Source organism: Mauremys mutica, chromosome 1 (genome assembly GCF_020497125.1).
Source record: "Mauremys mutica isolate MM-2020 ecotype Southern chromosome 1, ASM2049712v1, whole genome shotgun sequence".
Lineage (NCBI taxonomy): Eukaryota > Metazoa > Chordata > Testudines > Geoemydidae > Mauremys > Mauremys mutica.
In genome coordinates this window covers 1,944,279-1,964,643 of record NC_059072.1, presented here as the reverse complement: position 1 = coordinate 1,964,643, position 20,365 = coordinate 1,944,279, and the positions used below count along the sequence as shown (strand labels likewise).

The window sequence follows — 20,365 nt, the reverse complement described above, 5'->3', positions numbered from 1 at the left end:
GCAAAGAGTTGCACAACTTGACTGTATTGTGTGAAGAAATAGTTCCTTTCGTTTGTTTTAAACCTGCTGCATATTAATTTCATTTCATTTTGTAACCCTTAGTTCTTCTGTAATGAGGAGTAAATAACATTTTCTTATTTACTTTCTCCACACCAGTCATGATTTTATAGCTCTCTCTTATATCTCCACTCAGCTGTCTCTTTTCCAGGCTGAAAGGTCCCAGGTTTACAAATCTCTTCTCATATGGAAGCTGTTCCGTACCGCTAACCATTTTTGCTGCCCTTTTCTGAACCTTTTCCAATTCCAATATATCTTTTTTGAGAAGAGGCGACCAGATCTGCACGCAGTATTCGAGATGTGGGCGCACCATGGATTTATATAGAGGCAGTTTGGTATTTTCTTTCTTAGTCTCTATCCCTTTCTTAATGATGCCCGACATTCTGTTCACTTTTTTGACTGCCGCTGCACAGGGAGTGGATGTTTTCTGAGAACTATCCACAAGGACTCCACAATCTCTTTTTTGAGTGGTAACAGTAATTTATCAGAGGGGTAGCCGTGTTAGTCTGGTTCTGTAAAAGCAGCAAAGAATCCTGTGGCACCTTATAGACTAACAGACGTTTTGCAGCATGAGCTTTCATGGGTGAATACCCACTTCTTCAGTCTTGCATCTGAAGAAGTGGGTATTCACCCACGAAAGCTCATGCTGCAAAACGTCTGTTAGTCTATAACAGTAATTTAGACTCCATCATTTTATATGTATAGTTGGGATTGGGATATAGATGTTTTCCGATGTGCATTACTTTGCATTTATCCGCATTGACTTTCATCTGCCATTTTGTTGTCCAGTCACCCAGTCTGTGAGATCCGTTTGTAACTTTTTCACAACCTGCTTTGGACTTAACTATCTTGAGTAGTTTTGTATCATCTGCAAAATTTTTCACCTCTCTGTTTACCCCTTTTTCCAGATCATTATTGAAAATGTGGAACAGTACTGGTCCCAGTACAGACCGCTGGGGGACACGACTACTTACCTCTCTCCATTCTGAAAACTGGCCATTTATTCCTACCCTTTGTTTCTTTTACCAAGTTACTGATCCATGAGAGGATCTTCCCTCTTATCCCATGACAGCTTACTTTGCTTAAGAGCCTTTGGTGAGGAATCTTGTCAAAGACTTTCTGAATATCTAAGTACACTAGACCCACTGGATCACCCTGTTTCACATGGCTGGGCTCTGTCTGGGGCATGGGGACAGGGCAAGGCCATCTGTGGATGGGAGGGAGGGACAGCGGAAGGAGGGACAGTCAGAAAACTTCTGGCTTTCCTGCAAGTCTCCCTCTGTGCGGCAGGTTTTCCAGACCTCGTGTCGTTCTTGGAGCTCTTTTCTGAGCTCTCCAATTTCTTAACGTTCTGTCTGAGAAGCGGATCCCAGACCAGGACACGGTGCCGGCTCACTAGTGCTGTATACGTGTAACACCCCATCCCTGCTCCAACCCCACAGCACTGTGCTCAAGTCGTGCCCTGGCGCCCGACACCTGGGCTGTGGTGGTTCCCCCTCGCCTCTTCCTCTCCCTGCTCTGACCCTTCCACGAGGCTTCTACCACCTGCTGCTGCTGCCTGGCGAGTCTTCCTCCTCTCGTCTCCTCTCCTCCATTCCATCCCCCTTCGCAGCTGGCCGCATCCCTCCTCCTCACACCCCCTTGGGCCCTCTGGGGCGTTTGAGGATGTGAGCGGCGAGCCAGCAGCAGTGGGGGGAGTGAAGAGGGGAGAGGAGGGGATCCCTGAGTATAGGCTCATCAATGGCTATTAGCCAGGATGGGCAGAGATGGTATCCCTGGCCTCTGTTTGCCAGAAGCTGGGAATGAGCAACAGGGGATGGATCACTTGATGATTCCCTGTTCTGTTCATTCCCTCTGGGGCACCTGGCACTGGCCACTGTTGGCAGACAGGATACTGGGCTAGATGGACCTTTGGTCTGACCCAGTCTGGCCGTTCTTATGTTCTTATTCTCTGAGTAACTTAACACAAGTGAAATAGCCTTACAGAGACCTAGTAACAAATCATTGAAACTGTTAATAGGCCATTAAAGTGGTAATGAAGCCATTAAACAGGCATTTGCCAAGACCCAGAAAGCCTTTGCCACATTCATCTGAGTTTTTATATTGTAGGAAAATGTGTTATTTAGGTTACTAACTGTTTCCAAACGACCCATCAGTAATTCCCATGCCATGTGACCTGTCAGTAATTCTCCATGCATCTGAACAGATGGTTTTTTTACCCACAAAAGGTGATGGCCAGATAAATCTGTTAATCTTTAAGATGCCACTGGACTCCTCGTTGTTTTTGTGGATTCAGACTAACACAGTTACCTCTCTGATACTTGGTACCATGCCATGCGACTTATTCTCTACCCAGCAGAAGTATTTTTCACTAACCTCGCTCAAGGAGGAGCAGACATAGCCAGTGAGTTTATTTCTTGATCTAGCTGTTTTCTTCCAACCCAGTTTAAGTGAGCGAGCCTGGCAGGGAATTCTGTTGAAGAAAGGGGATTAAAGTGCTGCCTTAACGCAGGCTGTCAGGGACAAACCCTTTCGAAAAAGGAGAGATTAGGCTTCAGGTTGGTGCAGGTAGCCTGAAAAGCCAAGTCTCTCTCTATAGAATACGCACCGAACTCTGCCACGCAGCGGAGAATCCGTCTGGCGATTGATCTATAGCTGTTCAGTTCCCACAGGGAAATGTTATTAGTGCTTTAGGGTGATGGGGGGGGGAATCTCGCGGCGGTGGGGCCAGCAGCAGGGTGAGGAGGGGAGTAGTGAGCCAGCGGCATGGCAGGCCGGGGGGTATCTCATGGTGGGAAGGGGGGTGTGGCGGGGTGGTGAGGAACCGAGCAGCAGGCGGGTGAGCGGCGGTCAGACGTGGGGGTGAGAAGGCGAGAGGAGAGGGGGACCTTGCATTGGGGTGAAGAGGTGAGTGGCCAGTCAGCAGCAGGCGGTGCCTGGGGGCGGAGCAGGGGTGGAGTCTGGGCGGAGCCGTAGGCAGAAGAGGCGGGACAGGAGCGAGCCTCCCCCCGGGGAAGTTTCACCCACTGCCTGTGCCTGTGTCTGCACGTTCCAGGCTCACACCTGCCCTCGTGTGCAGCTCGGCACTCAGAGCTCACGTTCAGCAGGTTGCGGCCATGACCCCTCAGTGCTTTTCAGTCCCGGCTGCCAGGCTACATCCCCCGGCTGTCAGTGTGGCCGGCTGCCTTGGTTCCCGGCCGTGCGACCCTGCGTTTAGTTGTATTACAGCACACGTGGATCAAGTCAGCCCAGCTCACCGTGCGATCCCGATCCCTGCGTAGACCTGACACGTCCGTCACTATTTACCGCTCCAGCAACCTCACTGTCACCGGCAGCCTTCACCCGCACTGATTTTGTTTTGTCTCCCTGATCCCTGAGACAGAGTCTGAATAGCTCTGGGCCGAGAACAGGCCCCTGTGGGTCTGTCTACACAGTACAGAAAAATACGCAGCTGGCCCTGTGAAGGCTTCCGGGCTTGGCTGGAGCCCGGGCTCCAGGACCCTGTGAGATCTGCCAGGAAATCCCCTGGGCCAGGGCTGCACTGAGGTCATGTGGTGCTAATTGCTCACGGGCACAAGCCGAGCGCCTGGCAGAGTCCGAGTGCCTGGGTCAGCACCGTGCCCTTCATCCGCCCCACCCGTGCTCTCCTCCCAGCATGACAGCGGGTGTCTGGCAGAGCCATGGCCCAGGGCAGGCCGGTGCTCAGAGCAGAGCCCAGGAGCTGGGGCGGGAGGGATTGGGTGACGCCAGCAGGGCACAGGGTGGCTGTGGCTGTGCCGAGCGGGGTGGGGGCCGGGAAGGTGAGGGGGGCTGGAGGGAGGGAGGCGGCTCTACCTGCTCCCCCCATTGGTCCTGGGGAGGGGAGAGGCACTACCAGGGGTCCTGTCCCCTCACAGCCCTGGCTGCCCGGGGGAGGCAGGGCCCCAGAACAGAGCTGGACTCGCTCCTGCTGCTCCCTGCACTGGGGCTGGGGGGTAACTAGCTCTGGTTTCTCTTCTCCCAGGCTCATTGCCAGCACCAGAGGCACGGGGCCCATCTCGTCTCCATTCACGGTCCTGGAGAAAATAAAATGCTGGCCCATTACATCAAGCAGTACCACAAAAAGAACAGTCCCGTCTGGATCGGACTCTCAGACCCTATGGAGGTGAGTGCCCGGTGCCTGCTCTGCCTCTGGCAGCCCCTCCCCAGCCCCTGGGCTCTGGGTCTCTGCTCAGTGAGGTTGTTGTTTGGGGCGGGGGTGGCGCCAGAGCAGGATTTCCATTGGAACGGGGTGAAAAGGGGCTGTAACCGCCTGGGTTTTCAGTCACAGGATCGATCCCCAGCGCCCGGTGCAGAGTATAAGCTGCTGTTACTAATATTCGTGTTCGTGACACTAGCGCCCAGGGACCCACCACCCCGGCCCGTTGTGCTCAGACCGTGCACGCCCGGCACGAGAGTCAGCCCCGCCCCACACGGACGAGATGTGGGGACGGCAGGAGCAGGGGGTGCTGGAGACTCTCCCTTCACTTGCTATTTTCATGTGTCTGAGGGTTGGGCAGGTCCTGGTGTAACTTCAGCTGCCAGTAAATGTAGCCCTGGTTGTCAGCGCTGACATTTCATAGCAACGATCAGTGTCTCCAGGGTCACTGGGCAGACTCTGCCCGTGCCCTGCCCATGGCCCCTCGGCTCCGGGGCACGTCTCTAGCTGTGTAACCTTGGGTTTGACAGGGGCTCTGCTCTCCTTTGTCTCTGCAGGATCGAGACTGGAAATGGTCAGATAATTCCCTACTCGGTTTCACAGCTTGGGATAAAGGGCAACCTGATAGTCCGAGAAAAAAGGAGCACTGTGTGGTGTTAGAACGTCCAGGTAAGCTGGTGGATCAGACCCATGTGCACCTACAAGGGGAACCACACAGGTTCTGATCCTGCATGCTCTGTGGCATAGATCCTGGCTCCTCTCTCTTCCCTGCCCCATGCTGGGAAGGGAGTCAGGAGAGAACCCCTTGTCTCACCTGGTAAAACTGCTGCCTACCAGCTCCCCTGGGTCAGTTCATGTGTCTGCTCCAGTGACAGGCAGCAGAGATATACTCACATGTCCAGAGACACACACCCCTGGCCCCAGTCAGGGACTCTGCTGAGCTGTTAACCCGTGATGGCTCTGAGTCACTGTTGCACCCCTGCTGTGCAAACACTGATCCACACAATGATGTGGGCACCAGAGCTGCATTTGGCCCCCTCGCAGGGTTGTGTTACTCACAAGCATTCACACACACACACCGGCTGCTTGTGAAAGTGCTGCCCAGTCTCGGAACGTTCACAGATTAATTAATTATTAATTAATAATTGGAGCTGTACTAATCTCCTAGAACTGGAAGGGACCTTGAAAGGTCATTGAGTCCAGCCCCCTGCCTTCACTAGCAGGACCAAGCACTGATTTTGCCCCAGATCCCCAAGTGGCCCCCTCACGGATTGAACTCACAACCCTGGGTTTAGCAGGCCAGTGCTCAGACCACTGAGCTCTCCCTCACCCTCCATGACTGTTCCCATGGAAACAGGCACCGGGAGGGGATCGTTAGCACAAGCTGCAGCCAGGGAGCAGACCCCGGCAGTGGGGTACATGACCGGGTGCTCCCAGCGCCAGCGGGGAGGGGATCAAGTTCCAAATAGCCCAGACGGCGACAGCGACTAGCCCAGGTTTTCAGCCTTTTTGTATTGGTGCCCCCTGTGGCACAGCCAGCCTCTCGGTGTGACCCCCGTCAGACATTCCCAACGAGAGGGGACTCGGGGCTGTCACCCCACAGAGCTGACAGCTCGCGACCTCCATGTAACCACCCTGCGAACCCATGAGGGGTCAGAACCCCAAGTTTGAGACCCCCCTGGGCTAGCCAGTGTTGGTGGATTCGAGGGGTCGCTTTGCAGACAGGCTGTGAACAGGAGAGGGATGAAATTCACAACGAATCCCCTGCCTGGCCCTGATCACTGGGGGCTGTGTCTGTGTGGGGCCTGCAGTGCCAGGGGGTGTGGGGAGCGAGGGGGGGCCGGGGCTCTCAGACCAATTCCATTTATCACTGGCACAGGCCTGGGCCCGCCGTGAGCCGGGTGTGATAGACAGTCAGACGCTGCGGTAACAAGCAGCCCATTGAGCACTGGGCCCTGTAATAATTGATTCACATTTTACTAAAACACAAATTCTTTGTTACTTTTATGAACTATTCCAAAATTGCACCCAAAACATTATGTTAAAGGAACATGAATGTCCCAAAGTCAAGGAAGTGTGAGACTAGGGCTGCCCATGTAAACTTAGCAGACCATCTGGTACATGTGACTCATGATACAGTCTTGAGTTACAGGCTCACTGTCCGTCAGTCCTGATGCCGGCAGATGGGCACAGACAGGGCTGCAGTCACTGGACGGGGATAGAGTCAAAGAGCAGCAGAAACCCGCACCCCAGGGAACAGGGCACTGAGAACGGCCTATACCCCCCGCGGAGCTCCCTGCTGGGCCTGGGGTGCTGCTGAGGGGCTGAGCCCACCCAGCCCAGCCCCAGGACTCTCCTTCCCTGGGCGCTTTCTGGCCTGGCTACGCAGGAATCCGACTGCCGGGCAGCCCCCGGGCACGGGCACAGACACCCCCAGAGCAGAGGGGTAACGGGGTCTGAGGGAGGAACGTGCTGCTCCGTGCACAGCAGGCCGGTGACACTGACTCCTGGGGCAGGGACACATCCCCTCTGCACGGCGGCTGAGCCCTGCCTGGGACAGAGGTTCCCCTGGGTGCAGCCAGACCCAGGTGGGCAGGGCCTGGAGGGGGCCTGGCTGGGGGCAGCTCACTCAGCAGGGAGGAGGCAGCAGCCCAGTTCCTGAGCGGGTGCCCCAGTCGCGGGGCAGGGCTCTCGCTCTCTCCTCTGCCCTCTGGCTGGGGTGGGGGCACGTGGGGTGGGGGAGGTAGGAGCAGTAGCACATGGATCAGGCGGCTCCCCTTTCACACTGAGCCTCGGCCTCTCTTTGCAGGATGGGGCTGCCCCAATCTGGGGCGCTCAGGGCTCCATCCCACCCTCCTCTTCCTCAGGGCTGGGCACAGGAGCTGGGATCTTCTCCGAGGGGCAGGGAACGGGGCGGGGGAGGGGTCACTGTATGAGCAGGAACGGCCCAGCCTGCCCCACCCCACGGGTCATCTCTGTTTTTCTTTCTAGGTTTTCAGAAATGGCACGATTATCCCTGTGATTGGAGATTCTCTTTTGTTTGTGAGCACAAACCCTAGGGGAGGCAGCTCACCTGGCTCTGGGGACTCCCAGTACCTGGGCTGTGAGTGAATCGTGTCCCTCCGGCTCCCCAGGGAGACCAGATCCTGTGTCCCTGGCTGCAAAGTCCCTTCTGCAAAGCATCGCTGAGTTACGCTGTGTCACTCCCGCTCTGCTCTGCCCCCTTCTCTCCCTGTCGCACCCACGCTCTGCTCTTCTCAGCCATCTCAGCACAGTGCAGTGATAATAAACTTTCCCTCCAGCATTCAGCTCAGTCTGTGTCTCCTTTCTCGTGTTCCTGACTCTGGCATGGACAGTTCCCTGAGTCACCTGGCCCCAGCCTCAGCACCCCAGAGCCAGGCCCTGAGGGGCAGGAAAGGGAACGAATTAAGAATGAGGAGGGACCTGCCCTTCTGGTAGAAACATGGGGCATCGCTACCCCTGAGACTCAGCCCATTCATCCTGCTCCCTGCTGCCCCCGCCCTGGGTGCTCGTCCCTCCTGTCCTGTTTTGGGGGTTAAAAACGAAGAAGTTGGTTGAGATGGGCCGGAGCTGTTGTTGCTCCCGCTCAAGTTTGATTTGATCCCAGGTGATGTTTGGATTCAGCTGGTGCCAGCAGAGGTGCCAGTGGCATTTGGGATGGTGTTTTAGGCCCACTCTGGTCAGGACATTGTTAGGATGAGGATGACAAAGGCCTGGGGTTCCAGGAGACGATGCAGGTGGCAGCTATGATGATGAGGCTCGCGTCAGTGCCTTTGTCTGCTTTCCCCAGACCAGCGATGAGCCCACAGCAAAGGGGCAGGGACAGAGACAGCAGTGACAGTCGGAGCAGCGGCAGCAGCAGGGCCATCGCTCAGCACCCCCAGGGCGGGAGGTGAAGCCACATGAGTCACCCCTGAATTTTGGGACTTCTCTGTTGCAGCAAACCAACGGGGAGAGGGGAGCACTGGAGGGGAAGGGGAGTGTCGCATGTGACAGGTTGGACTCCCCCTTCCGGGGTGCTTCCTGATGTATTGGGGTCCCCCTGAGCCCACGTGTTCCACCAGCCTGGACTCCCTCACCCTGTCCTGCTGCGCGCGCGCACACACACACACACACACACACACACATGTAGGGAAACACCCAGCTGTACAGTCACACAGAGTCTGCAATCAGCTCTGCGTGGGGAGACTCAGCTCGGGGAATTGCCCAGCACTCTGGTGCACACCCCCTCTGGAGTGTAAACCCAACATGATGTTGTCCTGCACTGCACAGAGATCTCTACAGCGTAAGCTCATGAGCTCCGCCCCCTCCCTCAAGGAGGAGGAAGATATGCACAGCTTTTTGCCCCCCACCCAGTTATCAATTGCACAAAATCGGTTTTAGAGAAAACAAAAGGCGAGTTTATTAACTACAAAAGGTAAATGTGAAGCGATTATAAGGGAGAGCAAACAGATCAAAGCAGATCACAGAGCAAATAAAACAAAACGTTCAAACTAAGCTTAATACACTACAAAATACTGGCTACAAATAATAATTTCTCACCTTAAACGTTGTTTTAAGCAGGTTGCAGAATTTCTTTGTGGACAGAAAGCTCTTGCTTGCAGCTGAAAATTCCAGGGATATCCCGCACGGGCCTCACACCGTTCGCAGCCCTGGCTCAGCATCCCCTTCCCCATCCTGCCACTCTCCAGCTTAGTTCCTTTGTTTCTTCCGGTGTTTTCAGCATTCTTCCTTCTTGAGCAGGGAGGCAGTGGAGAAGAACCAGGATTAACTCACTCCCTAACCTTAATTAAGATTTACACGTGGCAGGAATCCTTTATTTCCCAGTTTGATCACCAGCCCCTGCCCATGGAAAAGTACCAGCATTTCAGGATGGTATCGTGTACCAGGTGACATGGTCACATGACTCTGCAGTGTCAAAGCAGCATCCCAGGAAACGTCTCAGGAAGGAAGGACACTAGTATCTTCAAAGTCCTATTGTCTTTCCTAACGGCCCATCCAGGCTGTTCACCTACTGTCTGGTGGGTGTTCCTCAGGTGAGAACACAGTTGTAATTATTACATAGTCAATATTTCTAACTTCAGATACAGAAATGATACATCCATGCAAATTGGATAACCACATTCAGTAAATCATAACTGTTCCAGTGATACCTTACATGCCCCACCTTGCATAAGCATATTTCTCTGAGGAATATGGGGCGTAATGTCACCGTGCATTAAGGGACATTCGTCCATCCAACTTTCAGACTGCAGAGAGGGAAACTGAGGCACATGTAATCGGGAATGGTCATGGGGAGGTTTCCTGGCTTCTGTGCTACCCTGATTGTTCAGATGGTGAAAGGATCTGAGCCCCGTCCCTGGATGCTGCCTGCCTGCCCTCGAGGACATCTGCAAACTTGCTGAGAGTGCAGTTCACGCCATCCTCCAGATCATTAATGAAGATATTGAGCAAAACCGGCCCCAGGACCGACCCTTGGGGCTCTCCGCTTGAAACCGGCTGCCAACTAGACATGGAGCCGTTGATCACTACCCGTTGAGCCCAACGATCTAGCCAGCTTTCTATCCACCTTATAGTCCAATCATCCAGCCCTTACTTCTTTAACTTGCTGGCAAGAATACTGTGGGAGACCATATCAAAAGCTTTGCTAAAGTCCAGAAATAACACATCCACTGCTTTCCCCTCATCCACAGAGCCGGTTATCTCATCATAGAAGGCAATTAGATTGGTCAGGCATGACTGGCCCTTGGTGAATCCATGCTGACTGTTCCTGATCACTTTCCTCTCCTCTAAGTGCTTCAGAATTAATTCCTTGTGGACCTGCTCCATGATTTTTCCAGGGACTGAGGTGAGGCTGACTGGCCTGTAGTTCCCCGGATCCTCCTTCTTCCCTTTTTTAAAGATGGGCACTACTGTCAGGGGCGGCTCTAGGCACCAGCAAAGCATCTGCTTGGGGCAGCTCATTTGCAGGGGCGGCAGGGATCCAGCATGGGAGCTGAGAACCAACAGGGGGCTCTGGGAGCTGTAGTTCCTTGATTAGCTCCCTGCCTATAGAGCCAGCCCTGGAGCAGGGAAAGAACTACCCCACAGTTCCCGCAGTCCCCGCTGCCCACTGGAATGCTGGGTAGAGCCCCCAATGCCTGCTGGGGGAAAAAATGTGTCGAGGGTGGTTTTGGGTAACTGTCGTCATTGAACCGTCAATCACGCCCTCACTCCCTCCCTCCCTGAAAGCGCCTGTGGGCAATCTGTTCCTGCACTTTTCTGGTCAGTGACAGCGTGGACGCCACAGCACTGCAAGCATGGAGCCCGCTGCGATCCTCGCCGTTTTCTCCTCCTCGCACTTTATCGTCCACCTCTTCCACAGTCAGCTGCTGAGAAATTGGGCTACTTTTCAATGGTTCTGCAAGCACTGGGGGACCATAGGGGCCTTTTTACCAACATGAATGTCTTATGGCCGGGCAAGGTTCCTGATGCGTGTGTTCTCAGGAACTGTGGGCTGCTCAGACGCCCGCTGGAAGGTAGTTTCTTCCCGTACCACGAAATAACTGTTGTGGATCTGCATTTGCCTATAGTGATCCTCGGTGACCCAGCCTGCCCGCTAATGCACTTGCTCATGAAGCCCTATACAGGCGCCTGGGACAGCGACAAGGAACTCTTTAAATACCAGCGAGCAGCGAGCAGCGTGACCTGTGACTGTTCAGTTTCTTTACAGAGAAGCTGAACCTGCCCCTGTTTCTTTACCCAGTTACTGTTGACTCTCCTCTTCGGTTAAATACCCCGTTCTCCCCGTTTCCTCCACTTCCAAGACACGTGTAAAAATAAAATACATGTCACACTGTTACTGAGGAGAGGTTTCTTTATTCATGACTTTTCGTTAAAGGGTCGAAACTGGAACGCAGAAAAACGGTGGGTAGGGTGTGCGCTGATGTAAAGACCGCCTCTAAACTCAAGGAATGACAGGCTCCTGCTCCTACAGCGGTCCGCATTGCCGGACTGCTTGTTTCAACGGAGCCTGCCATCCCTCCTTTTTGGGATTCTGTGTGCGGGGGGCTATGTGGCCTTGTGGCGGAGGAGGACGGATACAGATTCCTCTGCTGCGTGACTCAGCAGTCCAGGACAAGGACTGCTGTATAAGATCTGTAACCGCCCTCCCCCGCTAAAAAGTCACATCCCCACGGCCCACACAGAACCTGGAAACCACCTCCCATACCGACCACGGTGCCTGCTGACTGCACTGTGTGTGTTACCCGCTGCTGATCCAGCCCCCGTGTCTGTACCCTGGGAAAGGTGCCTGTCCTATGCAATTAGCAACGCACTTCCCCACGCACCCCATTCAAACACAGTCTTCAGTGAAAAAACATGATGGAAACAGTACTTAACAGCAAAGTATTTTTATTACTTAAGTACACAGTTATGGGATGGGACTGGGATTGGGACTTGTTTGAGTCCGGAAGGGAAGGACTTATGCAAACGTAGGGTATGAGAGCTTTTGGTTACTTGAGCACTCTGCTGGGGTGCAGTGACAGTATTCACGGCCCAGGGCGGGCATCCTCCTGGTTATTTAGGGTGAGGGGGGTATGTGACTTTGTGGCGGGGGAGGGCGGTTGCAGAGATACTGCCGGGGGCTCTGTCCTGCAGCGGTCCTGCAGAACATACACAAGTCGCCGGAGCGTGTCCGTTTGCTCCCTCACTAGTACAAGCATTGCTTGAGTCGCCTGCTTGTGTTCCTCACGCCACCTCTCCTCCCATTCGCTGTGTGAGCGCTGGTACAGAGAGACTTTCTCCCTCCACTGCCTCTGCTGGTCCGCCTCGGCTAGGTAGCAGCCCACACATTCATCGAAAATCGTGTCCCTTGTCTTTTTCTTTCGCCGCCTAATCTTCGCCAGCCTCTGCGAGGTGGATGCTGTGGAAGGTCTGGAGACAGTGGAAGCTATGAGATGGGAAACAGTTAGTGAATTCTTTGCAATGATACTTTTTTGCGAACAATTAACTGAGTCTAGGCTGTCTCTGTGAATTTTTTGTTGAGACCCCTGTGCCTGCTGTTGCACAAATCATTTGCGCGGTGGATTCTGGGTAAATGTCGCCAGTCATTCCTTCCTCCGGGAAAGCAACGGCAGACAATCATTTCGAGCACGTTTTACATGAAATGCCCTGGCACACGCCATAGCGTGGCAACAATGGACCCTATTTTGCCTTTTGTGTATGTCACCGTATGTGTACTGGATGCCGCTGACAGAGGCGGACCAGCAGCGCTACACAGCAGCATGCTTTTGCTTTTGCATGACAGCAGCGATGGTTACCAGGCATACTGCACCATCTACCATACCATGAACTGGTAAGAAGACGGTAATAAGATGGTCATGGTTACCTGTCCTTTTGCACTGCGCCATTTGGTGCTGTCATAAGTGCCCCTGGTCGATCAGCCGGGGCGCAAAAGCAAAATTTGGGAATGACTCCCCGAGTCAATCCCTCCTTTTTGGGTATCTAAAAATAGAATCAGTCCTGCCTAGAATATGGGCAACTGTACTAGAGAACCACTGTATCATAGAACCAGAGACCACAGCTGCTCTCTGTCCAATCCTGCATAAATTTTTAGCTGAACGCTATTCACAGGGTGTGCTCCTGAAACAACCCCAGCTGTTCATTCCGTTCTTCCCCCAGCCTTCCTGGGTTCCAATACCATTGTCCCCCCACTTGTGTGATGAAGTAATATAGAATGCATGAATAAGACACAGGTAGTCGTTTGTGAGAAATGAGTGGAAGGAAGCCTCCAGCTGCAATGATAGTCCCGAGATGACATTAAGGGGTGTGGAGGAGGGAGCCACTCATCCCTCTGCTAGTCCAGGGGCAATTGAATCTTTTCTTTACAATGAAGGGTGGGGGCTGATGGAGCTCAGCCCCCTGTTGCAATGATGAGGACGGTTACCAGCCATACTGCACCATCTACCATGAAAAATTTGCACCAGGCGGCCTTGAAAGACCTGTCCCAAGCAAGTTGGTATGGTTGTTATGGTTACCAGTCCTTTTGCACTGCCCCATGTGCCAATAGGCTGATGATGAGGATGGATTTCCATCTTATTGTACCATCAGCCATCCATAGCGTGGGGGGAGCAAGGATGTTGGTGTTGAGTGCTGCACCATCGCGTCTATCTGCAGCATTCAGTACAGATACGGTGACATGTAAAAGAGTCAACAGAGGATTGTTTTCCCTTTAACTTCTGGGGGTCGGGGGGGGTGCGTAAATTGCCGAGCTATGCCCCGACCCACCGCGGACACTGTGTTTGACCCTAGAAGCATTTGGAGATCAGCCAAGAATGCAAATGCTTTTCGGAGACAGCAGGAACTGTGGGATACCTTGCGTCCTCGTTCCCCCCTCCCTCCATGAGCGTCCATTTGATTCTTTGGCTTTCCGTTACGCTCGTCACGCAGCTGCGTGCTGAGTCTGTGCTATGCCGTCTGTCCGTTTATTTATTAAAAATACTTTGGACCAGGCGTAACGTAACATTTCTTCCCCTACTTAGATGCAGAAGTCTCCGAGTGAGATAACCGTGAGGACGGGCACTGAAGGAGCTAGAGAGCGCATGCTGCGTGAAATGTAGCACGAACCACGGACCTATGCAGCCATGCTCTGGGAGGCAGTGCTCCCTGAATACTGCATGAAAGCCTCGCGCGGAAAAGTGTGCTATCACGGAGCACCCAATAAGGCAGCTCTCCCCAGGAACCTCCTGCTGATGCTTATCGATTAATGGCAGGAGAGCTTCGTGGAGTTCTCCCAGGAGGATTTCTGTTCTATCACCATATATACAGAGACCTCCTTTTCACACACTTCAGATTCCTGTTATATTAAGAATAAAAGTTAACATGGTTAAAGCACTTACCGACTGATCCTACCCCTGATTCAGGATCCGGGTTCCTGGCCGGGGAGGGTTGGTAGGGGATCTCCGTGATGGTGATGAAGAGATCCTGGCTGTCGGGGAAACCAGCATTGTAAGCGCTATCGCCTGCCTCGTCCTCCACAAACCCTTCCTCATCTTCCCCGTCCGTGAACATCGTCGAGGAACTGTCCGTCGACACTGTCCCATCATCAGAGTCCATGGTCACTGGTGGGGCAGTGGTGGCAGGCTCCGTAGCGTCCGTTGGCCGCTTTGATTTTTTGGTAGGCTTGTCTGGGGTCCTTGATTTTCACGCGGCACTGCGTTGCATGACGGCTGTATCCTCTATCTGTATCATGGCTTTGGAGACCTTCTCGTAGGTCTTTGCATTCCGTTTGTTGGAGCGCAGCTCCGAAAGCACAGACTACTCGCCCCCCACACCGATCAGATCGAAGAGTTCCCGGTCAGTCTATGCCGGGTCCCTCTTTCTATTCAGAGATTACATGAACTCCTCTGCTGGAGAGCTCTGCATTGCTGCCGGTGCTGCTGAGCTCGCCCCGATGTCCAACCACAAAATGAGATTCTAACTGTCCAGAAAGGAAAAGGAATTCAAATTTTCCCGGGTCGTTTCCTGTGTGGCTGGTCAGAGCATCGAAGCTTGGACTGCTGTCCAGAGCGTCAACAGAGTGGTGCACTGTGGGATAGCTCCCGGAGCTACTAAGTTCGATTTCCATCCACACCTAGCCTAATTCGAACTAGCCATGTCGAACTTAGCGTTACTCCACCTGCCGGGGTGGCGTACCAAATTCGAACTAAAGAGCCCTCTAGTTCGAATTAAATGGCTTCCTGGTGTGGACGGTTGAGCGGTTAGTTCGAATTAACGCTGCTAAATTCGAATTAAAGTCCTAGTGTAGACCAGGCCTAAGGTGCCACAAGTGCTCCTGTTCTTTTTGCAGATACAGACTAACACGGCTGCTACCCTGAAACCTGTCTTACAATATGCATCCAGGTATCCTCCAATCACACAAGCTGAAAATAGTTCCACTTTACTGCAGTTTTGTAACCAAATGGGAATCAATCCTCTCTGTGTTTTGTGCACATCCAAAATCCTTGCTGAATGACCCACCCTGGGAGCGCGTTACCAGTGACCCAGGGCTATGGCGGAAGGAGGGTGCAGGTGTGGGGGAGGGGGGAGAGCCCAGGGCTGGGGCGGAAGGAGGTGTGTGGGGGGGCACTGGTGGGGGGGAAGGTGGAAGCCCAGGGCTGGGGCGGCGGGGGGTGGGGGGAGGGCACTGGTGGGGGGGAAAGGGGGAAGCCCAGCCCTGGGGCAGCAGGGGAGTGTGGGAGGGAGCCCAGGGCTGGGACGGGGGGGCAGCCAAATTTTTTTTTGCTTGGGGCAGCAAAAAACCTAGAGCCGGCCCTGACTACAGTAGCCTTTTTTCAGTAATCCAGGATCTCCCCCATTCGCCATGAGTTTTCAAAGATAATGGCCAATGGCTTTGCAATCACATCTGCCAACTCCTTTAGCACCCTCAGATGCAGCGCATCCAGCCCCATGGACTTGTGCTCATCCAGTTTTTCTAAGTAGTCCCGAACCACTTCTTTCTCCACAGAGGGCTGGGCACCTTCTCCCCATACTGTGCTGCCCAGTGCAGCAGTCTGGGAGCTGACCTTGTTTGTGAAGACAGAGGCAAAAAAATCATTGAGTACATTAGCTTTTTCCACATCCTCTGTCACTAGGTTGCCTCCCTCATTCAGTAAGGGGCCCACACTTTCCTTGACTTTCTTCTTGTTGCTAACATACCTGAAGAAACCCTTCTTGTTACTCTTAACATCTCTCACTAGCTGCAACTCCAAGTGTGATGTGGCCTTCCTGATTTCACTCCTGCGTGCCTGAGCAATATTTTTATACTCCTCCCTGGTCATTTGTCCAAGCTTCCACTTCTTGTAAGCTTCTTTTTCGCGTTTAAAATCAGCAAGGATTTCACTGCTAAGCCAAGCTGGTCACCTGCCATATTTACTATTCTTCGTACACATCGGGATGTTTTTTTCCTGCAACCTCAATATTTAAAATACAGCCAGCTCTCCTGGACTCCTTTCCCCCTCATGTTATTTTCCCAGGGGATCCTGCCCATCAGTTCCCTGAGGGAATCAAAGTGCTTTTCTGAAGTCCAGGGTCCATATTCTGCTGCTCTACTTTCTTCCTTTTGTCAGGATCCTGAAATCGACCATCTCATGGTACCTGCCTCCCAGGTTCCCATCCACTTTTGCTTCCCCTACTAACTCTTCTCTGTTTGTGAGCAGCAGGTCAAGAAGAGCTCTGCCCTTAGTTGGTTCCTCCAGCACTTGGACCAGAAAATTGTCCCCTACACTTTCCAAAAACGTCCTGGATTGTCTGTGCTAACAAGGGCAATTCTATCAAACTGGATGTGGCCCATTCCCAGCAGTTGACAAGAAGATATGAATATCAAAAGAGGGAAACTTATTTGACCAGTTAGCTTTACCAGTTAACTTTGCAACCAAAGTGGGCATCTTCTGCTCCTCAGGAATCTTATGAATCACAAAGAGCCTCTCAAAGGTAGTGAATTATTCAGTAATATCACCTGCCTCATTGTATGCAGGACACAATTGTTCCCATTTGTGGATTTTTGGAGAGGTGGGAATCAGTGGTGTGGGGGTAGTTCTGGTTCTGCTTTTCCAGCAAGTCCAGTTGGTGTTTCCTCTCTCTTTCTTTCTCCTCAAATTCTTTGGCTTTCAGCTCCAGGGAGAGTTTTTGGGCCACAACTTCCTGGATTTTCAGTTCCAACACTCTCTGATATGATAATTCCATAGTTTGCTTCTGGGCCTCAATTTCCAGTTCTTTTAGCTATAAAAGTCTCTTGTGTCTTTTTCTTCTTTTTCTGCTGCCTGCAGTCTGATAGCTCCAGCTTCATAATGGCTTCACGGCCTTCCCTCATCTTCCTGCTTTTCTGACCCTACTTCAATTTCCCAACATAAGCAGACAGAAAATAACAAGCTGGTCGACTCTGTGACTGTTCTCAGCCACCACACTGAAATGCCGCTGAAAATCTCTTCACAGGTGTATGAAATGCAAATCTCACTCAGAACAACAAGTTGTGCATTTCACCCTGCTGGCCGTGATACTCTGATGGGCTCCTGGGGGTGTGACCTGGAACTGGGGTACTGCTGAGCCACCCGGCGTGCCAATCTGGGCCCCTCTCACACTGTGAGGCCGTGACAAGGTCTTACACTAACCGTAAGCAAATGTCACACCCCCCCCCCACATCGCTCATAAGCTGGAGGGATCGATTCCCAAAACAGCCCCTCTGGGAATCGCTGACGAGACGGAGGTGTCCTGGTTAGTGATGGGAACAGCCAGGGGTGAGCTGGAGCCGGTTCGCACAAACCGGTTGCTAAATTTAGAAGCGGTTTTAGAATCGCTTGTTAACTGGCTTCCCTGAAAGGGAAGCTTTGATGGGCTCCAGCTGGGAAGCCTGTAATCCCTCCTCCCAGCTGCCGGGGGGCGCTGCGCTGCGCTGCGGGAGCCATGTGGGCTGCCTCCCGGCACTGGGGCTCCCCAGCGGCTCTGCTGCTCGGGCTGCTCCCAGCCACTCTCCCCATGAGCACCCGCCCCCGCCTGCCCCCCCGCCTGCCCCCCGTCCCTGCCTCCAGCCAGCCCCACGTCCACTGGTGCCCGGCAGTTCCCAGGGCAGGAACCCGCCCACCTGCTTCAATGGGGGGGGGGCAGGGAGCAGCTGGGACCCCCACATGTGCACACCAGGCAGGGGGACCAGACAGCAAGCCTGGAAAATCGGGACGGGGTGGGGGGGTAATAGGAGCCTATATAAGAAAAAGACCCAACAATCGGGACATCTGGTCACCCGAGCACAGCCCCAGGGAGTGGTGGGGCCCCACAATGTGAAACGGAGCTCAGTTCTAGTTCAGGCCCATCTGTTTAAAGAACTTTAGGTAGGGTTAACATACAGCCGTATTTTCCCAGACATGTCCAGTTTTTTGGTTCTTAAATTGCCATCCGGGAGGAATTTTTAAAAATACAGACGTATGGTAACCCTATTGGTACAAAAAATACATACTGTGGCACATCCCTTAAATCAGAACTTTTTATAGGGAACCGGTTGTTAAGATTTTAGCAGCTCATCACTGGGAACAGCCCAAGGTCCCAGAGGTGATTGAATTATCCAGACAGGGCAGGCCCCCACCACATGGAACTGGGAGCTCTGAGGGCCCATCTCTCCCTGGCCAGGCTCCAGGGCCAGCCGGCCATACTCATGCTGCTCCCCAACACCAGGTACGACTGACCAGAGGGTCCTGTGGTTCCACATCCCAAATGTAGCAGGGGCCAGGGGGATTGCGCTGAGATGCCTTCAGCCACCCCTTTCAGGCCGCACTCTCACACCTGTGACAGGCATCAGATCCTGCCCTCCCCCCCCCAGTGCCCCACATCTCCTCTAAAACATCCCAAAGGGATCCAGCTTCTCCCTCTGGGCAGGGGGCGGAGGAGCTCGCTGCTCTCTGGGGTAAGCAGGTTCCTCTGACTCTCCCTGCAGACCGACACAGCCCAATATGGCTGGGTATTTGCGTTAGGCTTGGCCAGCTCCTGCTGTGCAGGGTGAGGTTGCTGATTTTTTTTTTTTGCCTTTATGTTGAGTTGTTGTATTAAAAAAGCAGAAAGGTTTAGGAAAGGTGAGTATGGAGTGATGGGACTTGCGGTGACCTGAGACAAGTTCATGGAGACTGATTCTCAGGGGCTGACAGCTCAACCCTCCTGCCCCTTTATGGGGTCCCCAGAAGAGGACCCCCAAACTGAGGCACTGTTGTAAATCTTGGCCAAAGAACATAGAGCAGCTGCTTTCAGAGCCAGAGCTCTGAGGAAGTGCTTGGGGGGGAGAAGTTTTTGGCAGAAACCTTTGGGTAGCAGGATGTTACAGCACCTGAGCACTGGGGAGGAAACTTTCCCATGTCCCATTTGTTAGTTGTAGGGACAGCCTGGATGTCCTGAGCTGCCTGCTGGGTGGAATTGTCTCAGATAATCAGAGCCCAGAGTTCCTGTACAGTCACTGATTCAGGTCTCAGACCATCACCCCACTGTGCCCGGTACTATATGGAATGTCAGACTAGATGATCACAATGGTCCCTTCTGGCTTTGCAATTTATGTCTCCATGACGTGATACATGTCAGTACTCTAAGGCATTTGGCTTAGTCTCAGTTGAAAATTTGATTTAAAAATGAACTGTACAATATCAGTGTGGTCCCTATTAAATACATTCAGAACTGGCTAACTGATAGATCTCACAAAGTAATGGTCAATGGGGACTCATGATCCAGGAGAGTTGTTTGTAGGGGGTCTTGCATGGATCAGTTCTCAACCTAGTGCCATACAGTCTTCATCAATGATCTGGTGGGGACTGCTCAGTTCTACAGATCTACCCTAGTGAAGCCAGAAGCTCTGAGCTGGACACAGAACTCACTGGATGGGGTCTCTGGCCCATGTGACGCAGGAGCTCAGACTAGATGATCACAATGGTCCCTTCAGGCTTTAACATCAGTGAAAACCAAGGCTCCCAGCATCTCCCAGACCCCGCACAAGTCTTTGCTTCAGTGACATTGAGTCTTCTGTCCAAGTCCCTGGATAACAGACCCTGAGACTACAGGCCTCTTCCCCAGCACGGTCTGTAACAGGCAGCCCAGGCTCATCACTTGTTGGCACCACAGGGGACGATGGGCTGACACAGCAAAGATTTAACTCACTTTGCCATCCCCACCCTTCTGTCCCTACACACATGCTTTGTTTTTTACGGTGTTACGACGCACATTGTTTGATTGCACCCCATGTACCAAGCAGGTCAGATCACTCTGTAATCCTTCCCTGCCCTGTCCTCTCCTGTCCTCTCCTAATGCAAAGGGCAAGCCATACTGAGCTCTGCTGGACCACATTGAGAGTCAGAGGAACCTGGTTATACCAGAGATCAGAGAGCTGTTTCAGCCCCTGCCCAGAGGCAATGAGCCGGCACTTTGTTATCTCAGCTCATTGCAGGCTGGGTCAGTTGCTCACTCAGGGCTGGGTCCTAACGCACCAGAACTGCTAGATTACAAAGGAAATTGCAATTGTGGCAGCAACTGTCACCTCTTAATGGGCCAAAATGGTCTGTGCAGGAGAGCTCAGTGCCTGGCCCTTCGCTCCGTATTCCTGGTAGTGTGGGGTGGGTGCTGAGCAGG

At 53.0% G+C, this 20,365-nt stretch overlaps 1 protein-coding gene across 2 annotated transcripts in view; it reads left to right on the top strand.

Annotated features, from left to right (window-relative positions):
• The window catches only part of LOC123375811 (C-type lectin BpLec-like), an 81,443-nt gene that overhangs the window by 35,943 nt on the left and 25,135 nt on the right, over positions 1–20,365 (top strand). The window contains exons 4-6 of one of the 2 annotated variants that reach the window (XM_045027101.1): positions 4,061–4,201; positions 4,792–4,903; positions 7,226–7,557. The exons of the other annotated variant lie outside the window; for it this stretch is intronic. Coding sequence (XP_044883036.1) covers positions 4,061–4,201; positions 4,792–4,903; positions 7,226–7,293 — 321 coding nt within the window. The 3' untranslated portion in view covers positions 7,294–7,557. Of the gene's footprint in view, positions 1–4,060; positions 4,202–4,791; positions 4,904–7,225; positions 7,558–20,365 lie in introns of those variants that run through there. 2 annotated transcript variants of the gene reach the window in all.